Source organism: Esox lucius, chromosome 3 (genome assembly GCF_011004845.1).
Source record: "Esox lucius isolate fEsoLuc1 chromosome 3, fEsoLuc1.pri, whole genome shotgun sequence".
In the NCBI taxonomy this organism is placed as follows: domain Eukaryota; kingdom Metazoa; phylum Chordata; class Actinopteri; order Esociformes; family Esocidae; genus Esox; species Esox lucius.
In genome coordinates, this window is record NC_047571.1 from 31,249,041 (window position 1) to 31,272,911 (window position 23,871).

Below are 23,871 nucleotides of genomic sequence, written 5' to 3' on the forward strand. Positions count from 1 at the left end.
ATAATGTGTGAGGTACTCCAAATCAAAGGGAAGACAAGGTTATTCTGTAAATTTGTTTGCGATTGCTCTATGCTGTACGCAAGCATGTTTACAGAGACTCGGATAGAACCTTTGCTTCCTAGGAGCGAAATACATTTCAGGTTAAAGGCTAATGGACATCCTCAATTCCTTGAATGACCTGCCATGAGGGTGTTGATAACGAAATCTGCTGCAAGCATGTCAGTGCACTTAAAATGAATCAATGTAATTATTAATAAAAAATTATAATCGGCCAATATAATAAATAACTATGGACCACATCCATGCCTACATGCAGGTTTTGGGTCAGAGCACGGAACGAGGTTGAGAATCACACTGACTGTGTGCAGTGAATTCCATCTGTGTAGGGTCATCTTTATGTTCTCCAGCATCTGATAAGTCGTCCTTCGCCCTCCTAACTAGGCAACAATTTATGTGCTTGTATATGATAACTAATTTAGGCCCAGATGTAGGTGCAGGCATTTGAGTAGACTACAACATTTAAGGTTGAAGTCAAGTAATGAACGTGGCTTTGTTGGCCAGTTAATGAATCACCTAACAATTGCAAATAACTGAATCAAACATTTAGTTATTAAAAATAACGTTGGTTTGAAACGAAAAAAGCCATAGCGCACCAATGATCCAGCAGAAATCGGCCTGCGTCTCTGGCTCCAAAACCACATCCATGCGCAGCTGAGAGCGCAAAATAAATAGTTACGCACAGACGCGGAGACAAAAAGTTCGCATGCTGGACTGGACAAAACACCACCCTGGGAACCTGGCTAACTTTAGCTAGCTAACCCTACGTGCATCGGGGATTGGCCAAAGACAACTAAGTTGGTCTCTATCAGATCTGGAAGAGACGGTGCCTTCAATCGAAGTGGATTTGTTTGCTAACGGCAAGATACATTGCAACCCATAAAATGGACTCAGAAGAGCTTTATGAGGTGAGTTAGCTAGCACGGCTCACTGTTAGCTAGCAAACGTTAGCTATCCATTTTGGTCCGTTTAGCTACTTAGCCAGTTAGCTACCTGGTTTGGGAGCTATTAGCTTAAGCCAGATAAAATGTTTGCACAGAACTCGTTGCCCACGGCCTAAGTCAAAGTTAAGCAACCTTGCGTTAAATAGGTCACCAAGTGTGCGCCAGTTAACTAGCTAACGCTAGCTTTCCTTACTTATTAGTCTGCTGTAAGATTGGCTAGCTAACGTTAGCTAAATATGTTTGTGTGTGTTGTAACGTTTCTTAGATGCGGGCAGTGAGACTGACAGCAACGGTTACCAGCTAGCCTAAGTTAGTTAGCTAGCAAGGAAGTTGGCTAGCTTCAGTATAGTAGTTAACGAACTCATGATTGGGTACTTTTCTCTGTAAAAAGTTGTTAAAATAGGATTTTGCCACACCTGTAATGTATGTCCACCTATTCAGAAGTGTTTCATAATTGTGTTTTAATGATTATTTCATACATATCAATGCAACATTGAATGCTCATCATTTCCCAAAATTAAGATCCCATTCACTGCTATGCGTCTATATGTAATTATGTGAATTACAACTTTGTTTTCTCAATTAACTACCTGTTACAGGTGAGGTATCCCGCCCGTGCCTATTCTATCGAATCTAGATTTTATCGAGTGAAGTTATATTTTAGTGAGGACCCTTAAGTCCCGAAATGTGAATCAATCAATCAATCGCACATCAAATTTTAATTAACAGCATATTACAAATACATTTATTCATATACATTTTTCATCCACTTTCCATCAAGAAAATTATTACATATATAAGTAAATGATGACCAGGGGGCAGCAGGGCAGTCTAGTGGTCGAGAGCATTGGCCCTATGAACGAAAAGAGTCGGTGGAAAACCCTGTGGTTCTGTCTGTCGATTCTTCCGCAAAAGTTCTAAAAAGGCAATAAATAACATGCATCTCCCTCAGATTTCTCTTGCTTATGAGGATAGTGAAAGTGCACATATGAACCAAGAACTCCCAGTTAGTTATAATATATATAAATATCAGTTTTGTTATTTATTGTAATGGCATTACAGAAAAATAAGGAATGCAATTACATGGACTGAATTGCCTACATTAAGAACTCATTCTGTTTACAGACCACAGCTGGGTCAACTGCTACTGTCTGCTCTTCAACTGCTCTCATGTTTAGCTCATAATGATTAATGGTTTTCATTCTCCTTTTGTCTGGAGGGTATTTAACAGTGGTACCATTGCAGCTACTGGCAATGCTACAGTGTTCACTTAAGGTTTTAGTTCAAAATGTATTTATCCAATGCACCAAATAACACCGCATACTACTGAGAACTGCAGCTGTGAACTTGGGAGTCATAATAGTTATGATGATATTTACCAGAATAGCATTATCCATATTACTGTGGTTGAATCGGACTGATGCTTGTACAATTTGGGAAGGATTTGCTGCAATATGAGCAGTAATAAGCCTTTTTTGTGTATTGGATTACAAATTATTTATACTTTCCAAACGTTATGTTAATATGAAAATTAAACCGATTAAATTATTCCACTTTAGAAGATATATAGTATGGAATCCCAGGAATGACAAATGTCACAGGAAGCTTCTTGGATGAGTAAATTATTTTGAAAAGGATTGTGAAATGTATTTAATAATTTCCTTTGCCTACAGTACCATTAGCCAACAAAATAAATGTTTTTCATTTTTTTTTTCATTTACTCACCCTTTATATTTTTCAACACCTCACTTTAACTATTTTCTCAGGCCAATCCCAAGTTAGCAACATGTGTTCAAGTTTTGACACATAGCGTGCAATGTACCGGTTTATTTAATAAACTGTTTGACATTTAACTTAACCGCTGTACTCAACAATGCTAGCAAAATTGGGCGCATTGTTGTGTAGCTAGCCCACCGAAGCAGAACGTTGAAGAATTGTAGCGCAGGATATATTTTACCTTAAAATCTCACCGCGATACTGACTTTGTTTAATTCACATGTATAAGGGGTTTTAAACGGAGGTATTAAACATTTGTTTTAATTTAAACTACAACTGCTAGTCTGCTTCAGTTAACAAGTTGCAGCGCAGCAGAATAAATTCTCCCACCAACTCAAGCAGGGAGGTCCCTAGGCATAAGCGACAGGCGGTTGCTTAAGGCCCCCGACTACTAGGGGGCCCCTGACCCCAAAAGGCTAGGGCCAGCACTGGGCTCAAGTATTGTCTTCGTTACCACGGTAACACTGTGTCCTGGAAGGGGTAGCTAACGATGTTCTGCTGGATGATATTGGTTTTAGACTCAAGATTTTTGGAAAATGTAGCAATATATGGCATAGAGTAGGCTCTATTCATTCAGTCTTTAGGGAACTGTACACAAAATGTTAATTTCAGTTAAGTTCACTGTTGCACAGAAAAGCAGGCATGTTGGCGGGTTTCACGTCACTTTGATGTAATCCATGTTTTGGTTGACATCCGGAGGATAACCCAAGTATCGAAGTTAATTTGTTGAAATTAGTTACTTTACGAAACACCACTAGTGCTACTGTCTGTCAAGCTTGCTAGCTGGCTAGTTTAGCTGTAAGCCTGTAGTAGTTACATTGCAGATGTCCTAAAATAATGTTCTGGAAACGTACCGTTGATTCTTAGTCATGTGCTAATATTCTTGCTTAAGCTTGCTGTGGGCACCAGGGTATCAATATCAATAGCCTGGACAGTAAGTGTAGGCTATTGATATTAATTGCAGAGCATCACTAAAATGGAACCCACTTAGTTATATTTTTTTCCCCCTTTGATTACTTTCCAGAAATCCCGCCATTATGGGAAGTATCCAGTCATGCTAATATTAATTCTTAATATGAATGAATGGCTGTCTGTGGTAGTATTAGTCCCAACAGACAGTAGCAGTGTTTATTACGTACAATGATTTGCCAATGGCGTATCACACACTGCCCAGTTAGTCCAGACGCACCCTTCTAATTATAATATGAGATGAGGAAAATGGGAAAAGATGCATGAAGAAAGTAGGAAATATATAAATTAAGTTTAGCATAGATTAAACTGTGCTAGGCCTGAGACAATAGTAAAAGTGAGGTGTTGCAGAATATTATGGGTGAGTAAATGATAAATGGAAGAGTCAAATGTTGTGATTTTTGTTGGCTATTAGTAGACAACGCAAAAGATTATTCCGCTACCCTTTTGAATAATTTACTAATCAAATAACCTTTTGTCATTCCTGGGATTCCATAATACTGTCATGTGAGAAAGTAAGTACACAATAAAGGTAACCTAATTTACCAAGTAACACTGAAAGAATATACTTGGCAATCATTTATTCATTAAAGATTAACAGAAATGCACTTTCATAATGTGGAATAGTTCATCATTTGTCCCGTTTTATCCGGGGGAGTTCTTTCTTCGTTGATGTAAGGTTGTTTTTAGTAAATGAAAATGTGTCAATGGTCACTTTCACAAGGTTGTTGTAATATTGGCTCAAATACAGGTATATTTTGACGATTCGTCCAACTTTTGTCTATAATTTTAATACTCTTAAATCTTATTCCTGTACTGCAGGTCCTCTTCCCAGAAGTCTTTGGCCCATGCATTGTGTCATTGCAAACTGCCGACTCTCTTTAATTTTGTCACAGGTTGAGAGAATTGTGGACAAAAGGAAAAACAAAAAGGGAAAGATGGAGTACCTGGTGCGCTGGAGGGGGTACGGCTACGAGGGGGACACCTGGGAGCCCGAAACGCACCTCTCCGCCTGCACGGAGTTCATTCATGAATTTAACCGGCAGCATGGCGAGCGCCAGAGAGACGGCACTTTACTGCGCTCCACTCGAAGCTCTCCCAGCGCTGCGAACAGCCATAGTTCGGGCAACAATGCCCGCAAGCAGATCTGCAGGCCACAGACCAACAGCGGAGCGGGAAGCAATGCTCCGGTAAAACCCGGGAAAGCCTCCTCGCCCACCACCGCAGCCACGGCCGTCTCGAAACGATCGCAACCACAACAACACTCCCCGTCACTAGACACTGGCGCGGCGGGGGCCACCACAGACACACGGCAGCATATCTTGAGCCAAAAGTACGGCGGTTCGGCCACCGGCGCTGTGTCCGGCCCGGGGTTTACGAGCGGGTCCGCGGCTTCTCCAGTGGGCACGGCCCGTCGGAGCGTGGACCTGGCCAAGTCCGGGATCAAAATCCTGGTGCCCAAAAGCCCTATGAGCAACCGGGCGGACTCAGAGGAGTCGCCCAGCGAGGCGGCCCAGAGCCTGGAGCAAGGGGGTCAGGAGCAGGACTCGGTGCCCCCGGAGGTGGCCTTGTTGGAGAAGCCCCCCGGGTTGCTGCTGGCACCGGGGGAAGAAAGGGCCCGCATGGGGACCAGGCCCAGGACTCAGAGTCAAGCCTCGTTGATACCTCCACAAGTCCCCATAACACCTGCGTCCATACACACCCTCAATGGGAAGGGTAAGAGTCTAGGCTCTTTGTTTGATGAGGGCTATTTTGTTTTTTTAGCATGTTTAGACCTTTTTTCCCTCTCTGGCTGATGTTAAAGAAACTCCACCCAGGCTAAAGAAACTCCACCCAGGCTAAAGCGTTTGACTTCAAACCAAAGGGTTGCTAGATCGAAACTCAAGTGGGATATTTTTTTATTTTTTTGTCCCAGAACGTAGAACTTACCTTAAATGTGTAATTCAGTAGGATGTTACTGTCAGCTAAATGCCTAAAAATGTAAATTATAATATAATTATGATAATTTAATTACCCAACTTTGGGGTTATTGCTAGACAGCCAAAAAGATCTCAGAAATGAAACTTTGACCAAAACAACTGTCTGGATAATGCTTCAATAGTTAAAGTGGAAAATGAGGTGTAACAGGCAAAACGTATCCCTTTTTTTTTACCATGTTAGATTTTGTGAAGACCATATTAAAATTACCATATTAAGAAGGACCACATAACGACCCTTTAACCTCTATAGGGGCAATATTATTTTCCATTTAAGTTCTCGTTAGGGATTAAATGGTGGCTGACCAACATGGCTGATCTTTGGTCCCGTTTAACAAGGTTCGTGTCCATTCTGTGACCTCCCATTTCCTTCTCTGGGGCGTTTTTTCCCACCAGGCACATCGACACTTATGGAGGCCCTGGCGGCTAACGGGACAGCTAGCCTCCAGCGTGCCGTGGCGGGAGTCACCTCAGTTTCCTCTGCCGGGAAACGGCGATTTGAGGAGCAGCGCTCGGTCTTCGACAAGCGTCTTCGGTTCAGCGTCCGGCAGACAGAGAGTGCCTACCGCTACAGGGACCTTGTGGTCAAGAAGCAGGACGGCTTCACACACATCCTGCTTTCAACAAAATCCTCGGAGAACAACTCCCTTAACCCTGATGTGAGTCGCATTTCTGCCAGAAATATAGCACCCTGCATCCCGTTTCCCGATTGAAGCTGAGCATGGTTTGCACTTTTTGGCACTCGATGGGAGACCAGATGCAGCTGGAAGTGGCTGGGTTGTTGTGTTGGTGTTCTTTGTTTGGTTTCACCAACATTTCCAAAAATTGTTAGTTTAATCTACAGTGAATTAATACAAGCTAAATATTTATTGACTGAATAACATGGTTCCACAAAACCATATTGGCTTGTTTTCTCTGATGCAGATTAACCATTGCCTGAAATGTATTTCTAGTTGTAATTCCCGATTGAAAGAGTTTCTTTGTCCGGGACTAGGCTTCATCTTTTGTCTGGGAAACTGGCTCAAAATTAAACTAGATTTTTTTAATGTAATTCCATCTCCTGGCTGCCTCAGGTGATGAAGGAGATACAGAGTGCCATGGCAACGGCTGCGGCCGACGACAGCAAGCTGGTCCTGCTGAGCTCTGTGGGCAGCGTCTTCTGCCTCGGCCTGGACTTCATCTACTTCATCAGGCGGCTCACCGACGATCGTAAGAAAGAGAGCATCAAGATGGCAGAGACGATTAGGTGAGTCCAGGGGTTGCCCTATTTTATGCACTGCACGAAATATTAATGCGACAATTTCTGCCACACCTGTGAGGTGGCTGGACTATCTTTGCAAGGGAGAAGGATGCAAACATGTTTGTGATCAAAATTGGAGATCTAGATATTTGGGATCTTTTATTTCAGCTAATGAAACATGGGAACAAAACTTTTACGTTTTTAATATTTTTATATATATCTGTATTATTTTCATAATTTGAAAGGGACAGACATAGTTTTTTTTCTTTTTTCAACGTGTGGACACATTTCAACCACATTCATTGAAATAAGTAACTCAATTTAAGAAATTATTTAATCATTCATGCAAATAAAATACACAGAAATGCAATTTCCTTATGTGGAAAAAGTTGGTATACCCCTACCTTTACATGAAATGGCTAAAATTAGAATCAGGTTCACCAAAGCAAGTGCAAATTATCAGGAAGGAAGAAGCCTCTGCTCTTAAAAAAATAATATAAAGACATGACTGTTTGCCAGACTTCACCTGAGTAAAGACAACTACTACTAGAACAATGTGCTCTGGATAGATGAGTCAGATGAAGGTGGATTTCTTTGGCTGACGCAATGCCTTTGAACGGAATAACCTCATAGAAATTGAAAAGCATGGAGGGGGTGGCATGATGGTTTGGGGCTGTTTTGCTGCCTCAGCGCTTACCAAAAAAATGGATCTTGAAACAGAACAATGATTCGAAAGAGATCAGCAAGGCTACAACAGAATGGATGGAAAAAAGAAATGGAGGGTTATTGAATCAAGTCAAAGCCCAGATCTCAGTCCTATCAAAATGCTCTAGGGGGACTTGAAATTGGCTGTGCATGCAAGAAAGCCCTCCAATATGACATAATTGAAGCAGTACTGTAAAGAAGAGTGAGCAATAATGTGACTTAATGGACAGTTACAGTTATTTCTTTTAGCCAAACAGCAACACCAGTTACTGAAGCCAGGGGTGCACTTCTTTTTTCTTCACTATGCATTTCTGTAAATTTTTGAAGAAAAAATTATTGCAAGATGTCATTTTTAAGTGTCATGTGTTAAATTAGGTTACCTTTCTGCTGAAGTGAAGATTACATATCCCCCAAAAAAGACAACTTCAGGGAGTTTCGTGATTATCTAAAAAAGGAAAAAAATAGGGTAGATGCAAACAACAATTAGGCTGGCTTCAAGCTCTCAAACGCACAGTTTAACAGTTGCCTCATATCGTTGGTTACCGAAGAGGTGCAACGTTTTTAAGAGAACGTCAGCTGCCCCCCCCCCCCCCCCCCCCCCCCCCCCATGGTGTCGGTCTTTGAGGTAGTTCCACAACGTTCGCTGACGCGGACCATCTGTCGTTCCCACGGTCAGGACATTCGTGAACACCTTCATCCAGTTCAAGAAGCCCATCATCGTGGCTGTGAACGGGCCGGCGGTGGGCCTTGGGGCCTCCATTCTCCCGCTGTGCGACGTCATCTGGGCCAATGAGAAAGCCTGGTTCCAGACGCCCTACGCCACCTATGGACAGACCCCCGACGCGTGCGCCTCGCTGACCTTCCCCCGCGTCATGGGTGTGGCCTCGGTAAGTTGGGCAACGGGGGTGGGGGGAGTCCTGTGCAGAGAAACGGTTGTGCACAAAAGTTTGCATTGAGATGGGAAAAGCTTCTTTCTGGCAACTTGACAATAAGTATTGTGCTCCTTAAACAACCACACAGTCTTTTTCCAGAGCAGCCTGTATTTCTCCTGAGGATACCTGTGGGTTTTTCTTTGTATCCCGAACAAATCTTCTGGCCGTTTTGGCTGAAATCTTTCTTGGTCTACCTGACCTTGGCTTGGTATCAAGAGATCCCCAAATGTTCCACTTCTTAATAAGTGATTGAACAGTACTGACTGGCATTTGCAAGGCTTTGGATATCCTTTTATATCCTTTTCCATCTTTATAATTTTCCGTTACCTTGTTACGCAGGTCTTTTGATAGTTATTTTCTGCTCCCCCTGGCTCAGTATCTAGTCTGCTCAGTGAATCCATGTAAGAGCTAACAAACTCATTGACTATTCATACCCAGACACTAACTGTAATTTCAAAAGCCAAAGATGTGGGAAATTCACCTTTAATTGCCATTTTCACCTGTGTGTGGCAAAACATTCAAGGGTATGTAAACTTTTGATCAGGGACATTTGGGTTATTGCTGTTATAATTATGATTTAAAATGAAACCAAACAACTATGTGATAATAAATGGCTTCACATGATCACTAACCTTAAATAAAAGACAGTATATTTTCAAAATCACAATTTCTGCCAGGGTAGGAAAACTTATGAGCACAACTGTACAAAACATTTATTTCCTAACCTAAGTTCAGACAGTTGATGTATTGAATAGCCCACTAGCTGGACTCACTTATTGTAGAGCTGTCCTCCGCATCCAGTGATTTTATTAGGATCACAGCAGTTTAGGGACAAACAGTGTCTGCAAGAGCATCCTGTCCATGAAGGCACAGACAGGTCCTCAAGCTAGAAGCCACAACGCACAATTCCACTGACAAGAGCAAACTGTGATGGTTAATCAAAACCCCAGAATTCTTTGTCGGTTGTTTATGAATTGCCAAGGCTAACTTTAGCTTCAGGACTTCCCCTTGCTGCATTATGGGTAATTGTGGTGGTGATCATCCTCAAGGAGTAAGTGGATATAGTTTCAGCTGAAAGAGCAGTAGGTCAGGTTCCAACCCCTGCTACATTAACACATGCACTGGAGAAAGTGGGGTGGATTCAAACCTCTGCTACAGCAGCACATATGCACTGGAGGCAGTGGGCTGGATTCAAACCTCTGCTACAGCAGGACATATGCACTGGAGGCAGTGGGCTGGATTCAAACCTCTGCTACAGCAGCACATATGCACTGGAGGCAGTGGGCTGGATTCAAACCTCTGCTACAGCAGCACATATGCACTGGAGGCAGTGGGCTGGATTCAAACCTCTGCTACAGCAGCACATATGCACTGGAGACAGTGGGGTGGATTCAAACCTCCGCTACAGCAGCACATATGCACTGGAGACAGTGGGGTGGATTCAAACCTCTGCTACAGCAGCACATATGCACTGGAGGCAGTGGGCTGGATTCAAACCTCTGCTACAGCAGCACATATGCACTGGAGGCAGTGGGCTGGATTCAAACCTCTGCTACAGCAGCACATATGCACTGGAGGCAGTGGGCTGGATTCAAACCTCTGCTACAGCAGCACATATGCACTGGAGACAGTGGGGTAGATTCAAACCTCTGCTACAGCAGCACATATGCACTGGAGGCTGTGGGCTGGATTCAAACCTCTGCTACAGCAGCACATATGCACTGGAGACAGTGGGGTGGATTCAAACCTCTGCTACAGCAGCACATATGCACTGGAGACAGTGGGGTGGATTCAAACCTCTGCTACAGCAGCACATATGCACTGGAGACAGTGGGGTGGATTCAAACCTCTGCTACAGCAGCACATATGCACTGGAGACAGTGGGGTGGATTCAAACCTCTGCTACAGCAGCACATATGCACTGGAGGCAGTGGGGTGGATTCAAACCTCTGCTACAGCAGCACATATGCACTGGAGGCAGTGGGGTGGATTCCAGCCCCTGCTGCAGCAACACATATGCACTGGAGGCAGTGGGCTGAATTCAAACCCCTGCTGCAGCAGCATTTATGCACTGGAGGCAGTGGCTTAGACTGCTGGACCACCCAAAGCTGCTGAGTAACCCTTTCTCTGCCATTCCTCTCTGTCCACGCCATTTCTTTGTTCACCTTTTTTTTTTCTCTCTCTCTCCTATTCCTCTGTCCTCTGTTCTCTCTCTCTCCTATTCCTCTGTCCTCTGTTCTCTCTCTCTCCTATTCCTCTGTCCTCTGTTCTCTCTCTCTCCTATTCCTCTGTTCTCTCTCTCTCTCGCTCCTATTCCTCTGTTCTCTCTCTCGCTCCTATTCCTCTGTTCTCTCTCTCTCGCTCCTATTCCTCTGTTCTCTCTCTCGCTCCTATTCCTCTGTTCTCTCTCTCTCGCTCCTATTCCTCTGTTCTCGCTCCTATTCCTCTGTTCTCGCTCCTATTCCTCTGTTCTCTCTCTCTCTCTCTCTCTCTCCTATTCCTCTGTTCTCTCTCTCTCTCTCTCTCTCCTATTCCTCTGTTCTCTCTCTCTCGCTCCTATTCCTCTGTTCTCTCTCCTATTCCTCTTTTCTCTCTCTCTCTCTCCTATTCCTCTGTTCTCTCTCCTATTCCTCTGTTCTCTCTCTCCTATTCCTCTGTTCTCTCTCTCTCCTATTCCTCTTTTCTCTCTCTCTCCTATTCCTCTGTTCTCTCCCATTTCAATGTTTTCCCAGGCAAACGAGATGTTGCTGAGCGGGCGGAAGCTGACGGCCCAGGAGGCCTGTGCTAAGGGCCTGGTGTCCCAGGTTCTGTGGCCCGGGACGTTCACACAGGAGGTGATGGTTCGCATTAGGGAGCTTGTCTCTTGTAATTCAGTTGTAAGTCATCCCTTTTCTTTATTAGTTTCCCTTTTTATTTTTAATATTTTGGGACATCTCTCGCCACTGTCTTTCGTTCTCACATTTGTTCTCATAGAAGAAAAAAATCATAAACATTTCCACAAGCACTCTCATTCTCACGCACACACTCTGAGCCAAACTTCATGTACCGACAACCGTATGCCAAAGTAACCTGTAACAATAATATGCCTTTAGCTATACGCTGCATTGAGATCACGTGTCATAAGTTGCTGTTGGGTTGCGTGAAATGTCTCTTGAATGGTCAACATTTGTCATTCCTAATATTTAATGTTAAATATATGCCAGTATCCCTCAAGGCATTCCCATATCCACAAGGCATTTTTCATATTATTTGTCTGGCTTTTGTCCGCCGGGTCGGGTGGCGGCCTCTCCGCTTGCTGCGTTGCAGGTCCTGCGGGAATCCAAGGCGCTGGTGCGGAACTCAAACCGGGCCTCCCTGGAGCAGGCAAATGAGCGCGAGTGTGAGGCGCTGAAGAGAGTGTGGGGCTCCTCGCAGGGGATGGACTCCATCCTCCAGTACCTTCAGAAGAAGATCGACGAGTTTTAAGGGTTAAGGAATGTGTCCCTAACCGACGACCCCCCCGCCCCGCCCCGTGACCGGCCCCCACCTCACCCATTCTGAAGCGTTGTGCTCTGACGGAACCAAACAAACTTGGGCACTGGCCACACACCGTCTTCCGTGTGCAGCCCTTCCAGCACCCCCCCCCCCCCCCCCCCCCCGCTTGGGCGTGTCTGCGCGAGACCGGGTGCGTGCGTCTGGAAAGGGGGCCGGCCGAGGATTAGTACATTTATAGACGCTCCCGCTGGACCTTTTTATGAATCCTGCCTTCCTAGTGTCTTGAGGGACCTCATGGTGACCCTTGACCCTGGCTACCCACTGCTACGTTGCGGTGGTTCCAACCACAATGGACGCCGCCGAGTCCCCGGGGGAAAACGGAAACATCCCAGATCTAGCTTCTACCCGAGATGGGCGACGTTGGAAAGCTGCTGGAGCGATTCTGTCACACCTACATTAGGTTAGACTAGAACGTTGAACACGTTTAATACAGAAAAAGTCTTGCGTAGCAGGGTGTCCATCTACACAGCCGGGCATTGATTCAACATGGATTGGCAGTTGTTATATGGTGCAACAAAAGCACATTGGAAAAAAAACCTGGGTTACTTTAAAAAAAAAAATAATGTGATGCCCTAAACCCTCGCTATTTTAAGTCTAGTGGGGAGCATAGCCAAGTGGGATTGGAGGCTTATTGGATTCACCACAATTACACATTTTCTTTGAACACCGGCAAGGCTTTCTGTCTGTAACAGGACATTTAGTGCCATTTGAGTTGACGAAAGGCCAGAGTATTTTATCAAATACTTCTTTATGATAAGCAGGTCTCTAGGCCGAGAAGCATGTGTTCTAATTTTAAAGGTTTCAACTCATGCTTTTGCCAAATTACAAGTTACATATGAACATTATTTGGGTACAACTTGCAAATCAACTTCTAAAAGTGGGACGTTGACCAGGTGTAGTGATGGGCCTCAATTACAGTTCTGGGTTGCACAGCAAAATCTTTGATAGGCATTTGAAGGTGATTCATGCCACGATCTGTAGTTTCCACAGTGAAGGAGATCTTCACAAGCGTCTGGGAAGTTGTCTTTAAAAGAATGGTGTTTTCAGATATGCGCCCTGTGCCTTGACAACATGCCTTTGATTAAATCCAGGTGAGGTTCTGTCTCAGAATAACCTTTAAACAGGTCTATGCTGTATTTAGTTTATTTTCTCAGACATTTAACCCAGGTTGTACATTTGGCTTCTCGTTTGGCTTCGGAGTACATTCCACCAAACCGTTCCCATGGTTAAGGTAAAGGTTTTTAAATTAAGAGATTAATTTGAAATATTACAATTAGATTAAATATTCTGCAACTCCTGAAATATTCCTTCTGTAGGAACATGCCACATAAGGAAGAAACATTTCCATCAACTGACAGTGTGTGTGTAGTTGTGACAAGACTAGGGTTCCCATTTCAAGGCTCTGGCTGAGATCCAAAGCAGTGCCTTGTGCTTTACTCCTTTTTTCAGGGACTTCTGTGACACAAAATGTGTGTTCTGATGTGAAACGATTTTCAGTGAAAACAGTATGTATGTTGGCGCATTGGAAGGCGGCCAGTACTTATATTGTTTATGAAAACCACATCATGAAGGCGCATTTGCAACATGTTCAACATAAATGCACCAGGGAATAGAAACACAGATTTAGAGAATCCCACTTTAAAGTCCTTAACAGAGGTACAGCTTTGTGTTTGTAAAAAAGAATGGTAATTTGCCAACTTTTTGTATTTTTCTTTTTATATATGAATTATAACTCCGCTGTGGCCCCACTAATCACCAGTTATAATAATTTGGCCAGATTACTTTTTCACTGGATTAATGACAGCGGGGGGCTTGAGGGGACAGTAGATCTGAAATGACCTGTTATCTGCAGTTGTCTTGAGAAATGGTAGACTACTGTTACCTCCACTTTCCATTAAAATAATGGAAAATGTCCTTTATTTATATTGTCTTAAAGTATATGAAGTATTTAAATATTTAAAGATGAGATGGTTTTGACAAGTGTCTGTTTTCTGAGTCATTGCTCATAGTTTGTATCACTGTTTTTTGTTTTTAGTTATTTTTTCTCAAATGTGAAGCAGTATTTCGACAGCTCAGTGTACTCATTGACCTGGTATGATTTTAGTTCTAATTTCCCACTCTAGTACATTACAGCACTATCTTTTTCACTGTCTTCGTCAGAATATAGTTTTGGCTTTCATATGTAGGCATTAAATTGGCAACTGCTGTTCCCCATAGGTTTACATTATAATTTTTTTTATTTACATTCATTATTAGCTAGGCCAAGTTTCGGTGGCCCATCACCAATGATAATAATTTGTAAATGTTTCCCCTTTTCACTGGATTAATAGCGCTAACAGGTATTAAAGTAATAATAGATTTGACAGAACCTTAGCCCGTACCTGTAATTGTCTTCAGAAATTGTCAGTTAGGTACATCTGCCTCTTTCCATTTAAATAATGGAGCAATTATTTATATTGTCTAAAAGTAAATTATTTAAATATTTAAAGCGGAGATGGTTTGGACAAATAGTGTTTGTTTTGAGTCATTGCTCATGGTTTGTATCACTGTTTAGTTTTGGCTATTGTTAGTATTTCGTCAGCTAATTCTCACTGATAATTCTATTATTTTAGTAATCACTTTAAGCTTCGGTCCATTTCAGCACTCACCATTATGTCAGATGAAGAGATGGGTAAAATCTTTTCAAAATACCCTTTTTTTTTTTAAAGGATTATTGTTATTGCATTTATTTTCCGGAGGGGACATTGGGCAAATACTTCAGGTGATATTTTCTGTAATGCAAAAAAAAAAAAAGGGTTGTTTGTCCCAAGGTAAAGGTGTTTTGTATCAGTACTGTGATGCTCCTTATAAAAATAAACAAGTCCATTGTTTTGTTTTCCTAAGTTGTGCCCAACAAGCATGTAATATCTCCTTGTTCAGTCTTTGCGTGTTTCATGAAACTTATATCACTGAAAGAAATAATCAGGGGTCTTCACCCTTCCTTGGATCAGAGTAGCTTTGTACGTCAGCTGTACTGCATCTACTCAACCTGTGTATCAAGTATGTTTGTTGTTCGCTGAAATATATCATCAAGCGTCAGAGCGTCATGGCACAAGGCTAGTCACAGAATTTATTCAGTTAAAATTCAAAAAAGCTTTGTCAAAGTTAACTCTGACTTATTTTTGTACAGCAGCAAAGCGTTCACTTAGTCTGAATCATAACCCCTCCCCCTTCCAGTTCTTCAGAATCTCTGTTTGGTCAACCGTCTGTGGACTGAAAACCTGGGAACAGTATTTTTGCTAATGAAACATTTTGTAGTTGAACTTATACTGTACAATCTGTAAAGCATTTTTTTTTTTGATAGATTTGAAATATACTCACTGTGGAAATAAACTGGCTAAACCTGTTAATAATTGCGTTGTGTGTTGGTCAGGGTGTATAAATAGGGTCAATTCCTTTTTCGGGACCAGCAGTTGTTGACTTTCTATAGAGGAAGTGGATTGCAACACTCAAATTCTAAATTTAATTTAACTGAATAGAAATTGACCATGGTTTTGGTGTTTGATGTTCCCTTGAAACTTTTATAAAACATCACAATGAGCACTTCAAAAACTCACTCTGTTTTATTCAAGATGACGAAATATTACAGAAATCACAACAGAGAAGCATTTAGGTTTTGTAAATAAAACGTATCAACTCAAATTAGCAAAATAAGTTGTCCTATGCAAAATAATAAACATTATGGAGGACATTTGTCATTGGAGCCAGTACCCATCTGCAGCCAGTAATCCTGGTTCTTAAAGAGAACAACGTTGTAGAAATTTTCACCCCCCTTGTGAAAACCATGTTCCCTGTCTCCCCAGGAAACGGGGCTGTCCATAAAGCCGTGGACAGTCAGAGAAAGCCAGGAGGTAAATTTGGGCTCGTCAAAGTACCGCCTGGGTTTCAGGAAAGATCACAGAGGGAATTAGTTTAAATCTATTTGAACTTATTCAACAACAGTTAATGTGATGTGGGAAACCACAAAAGTGGTCAGTTTTCAAAAAACAGATTCAACGTACAACCTGTGGCTTTGCAGAGTCAATAAGCAGGGCGCCACATGATATAACCGGGTAGGGACTCTCCGTAAACTGGTTTATTTATTGGAGCCCACTTCGTAAGGCTGCCCTCTAACCGAAAGTGTAACAATAAAATGGTGCATGTTGCAGAAGCCAAACTTACCTAAGTTCCTGCAGCAGTGAGTAGATGTCCTCAGGCAGCAAAAAGCCAGATACAGCGCAATGCAGGACTTGGCTGATTGCCGTTTTGGGCTCCGGGCAGACATATGTGGAAAGGAAGTCGGTTGCTGCATTGTCACTGCAAACCATGAGAAACATCATCAGCTTTCTGTGTGCTTTGAGACATTTTACATGAAGATAATACACTAAGACTCACTCATCTATGTATTTTGATATACATTATACTGTGGCTCCGGAAAAGTATTCAAACCTCTACAGTTTCTCTACATTGTGTTACGGAATTAATTCCTAATTGAATTGGACACAATACCCCATAAGGGACCTCTATTCTGCTTCGTTCATTCCTTCCCATGGTTGGAGTCCCTGGCTAAGTGATAAGCGGTACCTCGGTTTTGCCGGATGTAGCTCTTGGGGTTATGGCCTAATAGTTTGATTGAATTAGTATATTGATTAGTATATTGATTAGTATATTGGCAAAGTGGAAACTTAAAATGGTTGTAAACCAATTGGTGCATACCATTTCAGAGGTTTCTTTTGCATATGAAACATTGGGATACACTGGGATATTTTGCATATGAAACACTGGGATATTTACAGCTTTTGAAACCATCACTATATGGTGTTGATTCTTTCCACCAGAAATTCTAGGGGATACACATTAGGCCACAACTGTACGACTTAGCACCTACCAACTCACACCATTGCTCACGGCCCCAAGCCACTCCAGGAAGCTGTGGGGGTCACAAGAACACTGGTCCCCGTGCAGATCCTTGGACTGCAGTGATGGACAGGACAGGTCCCTCAGGGTGTGCGTACTGACCACTGGACTGTAGTCTTTCCAATGGTAACGGGACAGGAGACTCTGCAGAACTCTGTCCCCATCTGTCCCTGAGGACAACATAAGTGCTATTCACAAGTCCATTCTGGAGCACACAAAACCATTCTCTTCCATTTTGTCTGGTGAAAACAACCTTGGTCGTGGACTCAGCTGCACAGACACAAAGTTTCTCTTACCTGAGCGGTGTCGCGCTAGCAGGAAGTCACTTTTCAGAGGTAACCTGTCTTTCAAACTGGAGAGAACACGCTGGTATCGCTTCCCTCCTGGAGCCATGGATTTATCTGTCAGATCGACGGTCACGACTGCAAGAAAAAACTATTAAAGTTTAAATTTGAACGTCACAACAAAAGACTACAAGAAGCCTGGTGATGTGTGAATTGATGAGAAAATATACAGAAGTTAAATAATTTGTTTTTCTGACCATATCTCATCGGACATTTGTGGCTGTACTGTGATGCCTTTCCTTCCAGACCCAGCTGTTCATAAGTGTCCTTATCCACAGACAGAATCAACTGACCTTAAACACAGAGCAGAGGTTGATTTACTGAAATGTTTACGTGACTAAGGCGAACATTTTGGAAAACGCATGCATGTACTCCCTGCTAAAATTATGCAAAACAAATGAACCTTGTAGGTTTCTTTAAATAACTACAATTATAGGCAAATCCAGTAATAAAGTAATATAATAGGTAGAGCACAGTTTTAAAATAACTACGAGGACTCACTGTTGGGGAGAAGTGCGATGGTGTTATCCTGGTCAATAAGCGTTTTGTAGGAAAGAGCATAGAGACCGCCTGGGGAAATAATCAGAGACGTTGAAGACACCGTGAAAATAAAACCGCTTCTTCTGTATATTATACGCATTTGTAGTTTCCCATTAGCTATGAATAACTTCGTGTAACTAGTAGTGCTCTAGTAACTAGCAGTTAATGTGGTGCTCCTACCATGCCGCACCACATTCTCCAAGAAATCCTCCTCCAAAAACTCATATACCGGTAAATTCTTCACCAGAAAATACTTGCTAAAAGTTTGTATTACACTGGCCAGCTGGGGAGGAGGGGAACCACATTCTGGTATCACCAGGGACACCTGAGAGCATCACATGTTGTTAATTCTCAATAAATATGCATCACACATTGCAATCCAGTGATATATCAGGTTCTCTGCAGATCACAATGTATAGCTACTTACGTAGCTAGCTAGGCTGTTGCTCACCTTGTGGTTAAAATAATGTTTTGACACGTGATTGTTGAGTCCAGACTTCTCATGCTCAAAGCTCGATTTCTCACACACAAGTAAACTTCTTGGACACTTTTCTAGCCCCGGGAACATTTTAATCAGACGTATATCTCCAAAGTCACTGAAAACTTACACCCAATACATTTACCTATGCACTTTTGTCACGAAACAGCGTTTTCTATAAACACTCGTCTACTTCAATGAGGTTTAAGTCTAACTACCGGTTAGAGAACCAGCATGCGTGTCACGTGTTTAACGCAGCCAATAGAGACCGTAACAAACCTTCAATTCATTTAAAGGTGCAGACGCAACTTATAGCATTTTCATGTGATGTCCCATAGGCTCCAATAAGGTCAATAGTTTTAAACTGTCGGATATATTCCTAATTTATGAGGACGCACATGAGTTCTACATTATATTAACGTTAATATCTACTGCCCGAGATGATTAAGTATCTACTGACAAAAGCATGTAGGCAAAGGCACAGGAGCAGGAGGACATGTTTATTTATTTTGCTCAAGACACCCACACCCCATTCAAAACCCCATCCAAGCTCAAATCTGGTCACAAGCCACCAATTCAGAATCACTGGCTTAGACACCACAGACAATGATTTGAAAGAGTAAGGTTTTTAAAACCATTCATCCCAAAGAAAACACAACTTAACAGATTACCGTTTAATGTAGATATGGCCATGACTGCAAAAAAGGAGTATCACAAATGATTACAATGTGTTGTAAAAGAAATGCTTGCTTGCTTAAGTGCTATGTTACTTTGGCAATAGGACGTGCTACAGTGCTGTGCCAACAGCTAAACGTGACTGACTGACCAAAATCTGGTCTTAAGATATCTAAGACTGTGTCTATTGTAACAACAATCCCCATGACTTTACTACACACTCAGATGTCCCTGTGCACCCCAGTTTCCTCCACGATGGTCCTCTGAGCTGAGTACATCTGGCCAATGGACGCCTGCAAAAAAAAAAAGAATCATCGGTGTCTACAGGTTGAATGCGTAAATTCATTTATTGGCCGTAGGTAGGTGGATTTGAAGAGGGTCCGCAATCAAAAGTAAGATTTTTTAATGTTATGTTTCACGTTTTATTTATAATCTAGAAGTTTTCTAGAAACAATACAAAGAACTCTTGGCTGTTAGATATCTCAACCATTGCGTTTGAAACAATGATACAATCCACTGCGTTTCTTGTTAAGTTTATCCTTCTAGCCAGTAAAATAATCAATGTTACTGCAGTCTTTCACCTGTCGCTTGATGACAGCAAGACTCTCACGGGCCTGATTAAGCAGTCTATCCAGAGATTTTGGGTTGTCATCGTGGAGATTTTCTCTGAAACCATCTTTCACCCTACGAAGGGCGTACGTTCTGAAAAACACCACAAATGTGCATACACATTTTAAAACTGCAGGAGAAAAAGGTTTGTAGGCGTTTTATCTCCAGATAACGGTAGGTGTGTGACTAGGTGTTTTGTTTTTCAGATAACTGTAGGTGTGTGACTGTATGTGTTTTATCTCCAGATAACCGTAGGTATGTGACTCTAGGAGTTTTATCTCGAGAGAAATCCTAAATTCTCAGCATATCTAATTCATACACCATTTGCAGTGTTTATGGGGAAACAAACCTGGGGCTGCACAGATCTGTGTTTTCACTAGAAACCTTCCAATATCAGCGGCTTTGGCGAACATTTCTGGTCTCAATATTAATACCCACATGGCTATGGCTACTCAATATCAGCTAGAAATAAACATGAAGAAGTTATATATTTATTACCGAAATATTTACCCAGCTATTGTACGCGTTATTAATAGCTGCTACTTAAAGTTCGTTATAGAAACGTTACCTGCCAAACGACGTCATAGTTAAGCAAATGAAAATAGTTCGAATTTGTTTTGCTTGTGTTCAGAGATTACATAAACATTAGCGTAGGTCATATCGCCAGCTATGATTCCATCCACTGCAGCTACATTATATCGCTTACCTGTAATTATAAGACGGTAATTTTTTACACTCTTTTATAAGCATTTTGTACAACAAGATGACCTGAGTTTTGCTGCAAGACGCCATGTCGGTTGATGTGAATCGAGCAAGAATAATGAGTTTAGGACTTTAAGACCTTCAAAGTAAAAGTCCCGATCGCACAAAACTATCGAGATTTGAAGAGGAATCTTCTCTGGTATAATGTAAAGGCATTATATTTTCCACCACACCGAGTAGTAAACTGGGGGATCGCAGGTACATGCTGAAAAGGACATAACCACTGTCATAAAGTAGTAATCTCGGATGAGTGACCCGTCTTGAAGACTGAATTTAGGGTTGAGAAGATACCCCTGAGTGTTTACAGAAGATTTGGTCAGAGACAGCACACTCAACTCTTTTGGAAATCAAAAACAGGACGGATAGGTTTTATGACCTCCAACAGTTGGTTTAGCGACTTGGGCTTACTTATTTAACCATGAATATGAATAAAACTGATAAATGCTGGCAAAATAATAGATAGGACTGATCTTTGGAGGCAGGGAAGAACCAGGATCTGTAATATTGTTTATTTGTGTTCATTTCAATGTGATCTAGTGTTGTTAATTTTTCTCAAATGAACACTGCTCAGATAAATACCTTTTTATTTCCTCACGTGGCTTAAACCTTTTGCACATTACTGTAGCTAGAAAAACTCTAAGGAACTCTAAGCAAGTGAGATGAATACATGTCCTCATTATTATTATTATCGTTATGAAACACAGAACATTGGTTGCTAGGACACAGGTTACCTGCGTTGGCAGTTACCATGTAGTTTCTGTTGAAGAGAATATAATACAATACAATACATTCTTATATCATAGTAAACAGGAGTATTTTTGGGAACGGATAATCATGGCATTTATTTATATTTTCTTTACGTAGGACACCAAAGCGGCTCCGTATGAACCAGCTTTTCGATTTCGCTTTTTGAACCATCGCAGTATCCGTTAACACATGGACGGAAGTGTATGGAAACATCTTTATGTTTCGCACGAGTACGTTTTGCACAGTTAACACTACCTGATTCACTTAAGTATATCTGACATTACTCACGGTTAATTGAAATGTCCATGGCCCAGATTGTACCAGGACAGTTTGATGATGCGGATGAATCAGAAAGGTTGGTCGGCTTTTTATTTTGTCAGCCTGAAGTGTTACAGTAGTGGCTAAATCCTTATTTGCTCTTCCATGCATGTGGCGTCTTCATTTATATTACACTGACACTGGCATATGTAGGTATATAGCTACGTGTTTGTTGAATTTTTTTGAACAAATTGTTGTAGAAGTAGTTAACTAATATCTGGTTTAATATGTCTTTAAAGACATTCTTCAGTTTAGTCACGAAGTTATCCCGCTAGGTAGCTTTGATGTGCCCAAGTCCTGTCCCTACTAGTGTCAGTGTGGCTTTAAAACAACTGTACCCGCTTATCTGTACTCTCAGTTATCTAGGATTATCGAGCTGCGTTACTATACTTACTACTCACTGGAATGACCCGAGACAAACCGCTCTCCCCATATGTAGGCTAATGCATTATGTAACTGGCCATCATCTGACGACCTCAACTGCTTTCTGTAATTCACACCTTGATCTACATAAGTTAATTATGTTTCTTCCTAAAAGTGTTTCCGCTACCCAACCAGCTGAGGAGATGCCAGCATTGGAGTGCCGGATCAATGGAGTTACTCTGGATACACAAAATCAGGACTTTTATGACGACGATGATGTTGATGAAGAGGATGATGATGACGATGATTGGGACTGGACTGAAAAGGGAGACTTGACAAAACGCTATGCATCTAGTAGAACAGGAATGAATCACCAGGTTAGTTCATAACAGCCCAGTCAAAAGACTTAATTTCCAGGGCCATTGTCAAAACCTCATTGGCCATCTCAAGTATGGCACATTGGACAAGGATCTGAATCTTGCTGGCATGTTGATAAGTGCCTGAATCAGCCCCAGTGACATGAAAATTATTCAATCTTTTTGTTAATTTAATACCTCCCACCTTCATCTTCACATCGTTTATTTTAGGAGCATAGCATCTCCACGTGGAAATACCTTTTCTGGGTCACATCCTAGGCTGAAGTGGTTAGAGGCCCATACAGATTGGATAAACATCTGCAATTCTATAAATATGTGTACAGTTTGGGTTTTACAGTCTTTTCTCTTAAAGCAGGAGCCAATATTGATTGTAATGAACTGATTTCGTTTATGCCTTTTCTTTACAGGCTAATAAACAAAACCCAAGTAACAAATCTCTGAAACTGTCAACCCCAAGTGACAAGGCTCTGAGGAAATTTGAACACAAGATTAACTTAGGTGAGTTCAAGTAATGTTAGCGTAATTCAGGATTGGGTCAATTCAGGAAATACACAAACAAATCTAATTCCAACATTCTTAAATTGCATTCTAGTGAGAACATTTCAGTTTTTAATTTGGATGGTTTTTGAGTTGACTGGAATTGAAATGGATTTGATCCGAACCATGGTGTCTTTGTATAATCCACCGAAAGGAATATGGGAGGTGTATCTTCCACCTACAGCAAACCATTTAGAACAGGATGGTAGGCTGGTGGTCGGAGCGGGGCTGCCCAACCCTGTTCCTGGTGATCTACTGTCCTGTAGGTTGTCTTTGACCCTAATTTAATGAACCTGTTTCTAACAGTTAGCTGAATGAACTGGGTTTGGAGAGAGAACCTACGGGACGGCTGCCTTGGGATAGAGTGTCTGACCAGTAGGTTATTAGGTCAAACCCCAAGATGACAAGGTGAAAAATCTGTATTTTCATCACTGAGCAAGGCAGTTCACACCCAAGTCGTTAATGAAAATGTGTCCTTAGTCGTACTTACCTGGTAAAATAAGGATTAAAAGTTAAAATTAAAAAATGGATGTGTGGGTTAGAATCAGTTAGTCGTAAAACCCCTTCCTGTGAGACTGGCAGACCAGTGGTGTAGAGGGTTACAACACATTGTGCTACTTCAGGGGTACAACATGACTAAAACATATCTCCTCTTTCTAGTGTCCCAAAATATATTTTTCCTAAAACAGAAAGGAAAATAAGAAAGCCACATGGGTTTAAAAACATGAAAATTGTGCGTGTAGAGCTCTGAAAGCTTTCCTTCTTTTTTTCCTTAGATAAGCTAAACTATGCTGACTCTGTGATCAACAAGGTAACTGTCATGCAGAAACAACGAGACGCTGACACGTACGTAACCTGCTAGCCAACACCACAACACTCTTAACTGAAACTGAGATCATCTTTTTTTTTTCTGTCATACTGAAAACATTTCTGTCGGCTGGTGCGGTTATTTCTGCCAGGTTTCGGGTGAAAGACAAATCAGATCGGGCTACGGTTGAGCAGGTAGGCTTTTATTTATTTTTTGTTGTTTTTGCAATTTATATACCCCAGTGA

The 23,871-nt window shown here is 41.8% G+C and overlaps 4 protein-coding genes across 7 annotated transcripts in view; 2 read left to right on the top strand and 2 right to left on the bottom strand.

The window, feature by feature from the left end:
- The first annotated feature begins 495 nt into the window (after window positions 1-495).
- Window positions 496-15,015, top strand: cdyl (chromodomain protein, Y-like). 2 transcript variants are annotated; one of them, XM_013132026.4, is made up of 7 exons: window positions 496-965; window positions 4,643-5,462; window positions 6,119-6,381; window positions 6,796-6,968; window positions 8,344-8,554; window positions 11,332-11,433; window positions 11,906-15,015. In XM_013132026.4, the coding sequence occupies exons 1-7, from the start codon at window positions 942-944 to the stop codon at window positions 12,062-12,064; spliced, it is 1,752 nt and encodes a 583-aa protein (XP_012987480.2). In that variant the 5' UTR covers window positions 496-941; the 3' UTR covers window positions 12,065-15,015. The 2 variants fall into 2 exon arrangements, with proteins under 2 accessions (XP_012987480.2, XP_012987479.2); XM_013132025.4 differs by having other exon boundaries at window positions 497-965; window positions 11,332-11,475.
- A 705-nt stretch (window positions 15,016-15,720) lies between these two features.
- On the bottom strand, window positions 15,721-18,803 carry rpp40 (ribonuclease P/MRP 40 subunit). Of its 2 annotated transcripts, none has more exons than XM_010895361.3 (8): window positions 18,404-18,803; window positions 18,133-18,277; window positions 17,914-17,982; window positions 17,610-17,705; window positions 17,365-17,490; window positions 17,040-17,232; window positions 16,334-16,468; window positions 15,721-16,050 (listed from the first exon to the last, which is right to left on the bottom strand). In XM_010895361.3, exons 1-8 carry the CDS (start codon window positions 18,518-18,520, stop codon window positions 15,852-15,854), a joined length of 1,080 nt encoding a protein of 359 aa, XP_010893663.1. In that variant the 5' UTR covers window positions 18,521-18,803; the 3' UTR covers window positions 15,721-15,851. The 2 variants fall into 2 exon arrangements, with proteins under 2 accessions (XP_010893663.1, XP_010893662.1); XM_010895360.3 differs by having other exon boundaries at window positions 17,040-17,238.
- A 112-nt stretch (window positions 18,804-18,915) lies between these two features.
- On the bottom strand, window positions 18,916-20,533 carry lyrm4 (LYR motif containing 4). The gene is given in 3 exon segments (NM_001304208.1): window positions 18,916-19,398; window positions 19,687-19,807; window positions 20,421-20,533. Coding segments are annotated over 3 exon segments (279 nt in total). The 5' UTR covers window positions 20,507-20,533; the 3' UTR covers window positions 18,916-19,326.
- Window positions 19,778-23,871, top strand: part of riok1 (RIO kinase 1 (yeast)) — a 9,725-nt gene continuing 5,631 nt past the window's right edge. The window contains exons 1-5 of one of the 2 annotated variants that reach the window (XM_020044193.2): window positions 19,778-19,859; window positions 22,080-22,281; window positions 22,689-22,779; window positions 23,595-23,664; window positions 23,778-23,820. In XM_020044193.2, the coding sequence (XP_019899752.1) occupies window positions 22,108-22,281; window positions 22,689-22,779; window positions 23,595-23,664; window positions 23,778-23,820 (378 nt within the window). In that variant the 5' untranslated portion in view covers window positions 19,778-19,859; window positions 22,080-22,107. Of the gene's footprint in view, window positions 19,860-21,347; window positions 21,579-22,079; window positions 22,282-22,688; window positions 22,780-23,594; window positions 23,665-23,777; window positions 23,821-23,871 lie in introns of those variants that run through there. The other variant, XM_010895365.3, reaches the window with a different exon arrangement.

What these genes read in the sequence shown, in the direction of transcription:
- rpp40 (XM_010895360.3), bottom strand. Translation starts at nt 18,520, where the DNA reads ATGTTCCCGGGGCTAGAAAAGTGTCCAAGAAGTTTACTTGTGTGTGAG. An exon ending in CATCGCACTTCTCCCCAACA is followed by an intron (nt 17,706 to 17,913) that starts GTGAGTCCTCGT and finishes TCTGTGTTTAAG; the next exon opens with GTCAGTTGATTCTGTCTGTG. An exon ending in CAAATGTCCGATGAGATATG is followed by an intron (nt 17,491 to 17,609) that starts GTCAGAAAAACA and finishes TTTTTCTTGCAG; the next exon opens with TCGTGACCGTCGATCTGACA.
- cdyl (XM_013132025.4), top strand. Translation starts at nt 942, where the DNA reads ATGGACTCAGAAGAGCTTTATGAG. An exon ending in ACAACTCCCTTAACCCTGAT is followed by an intron (nt 6,382 to 6,795) that starts GTGAGTCGCATT and finishes TGGCTGCCTCAG; the next exon opens with GTGATGAAGGAGATACAGAG. An exon ending in AAGATGGCAGAGACGATTAG is followed by an intron (nt 6,969 to 8,343) that starts GTGAGTCCAGGG and finishes TCCCACGGTCAG; the next exon opens with GACATTCGTGAACACCTTCA.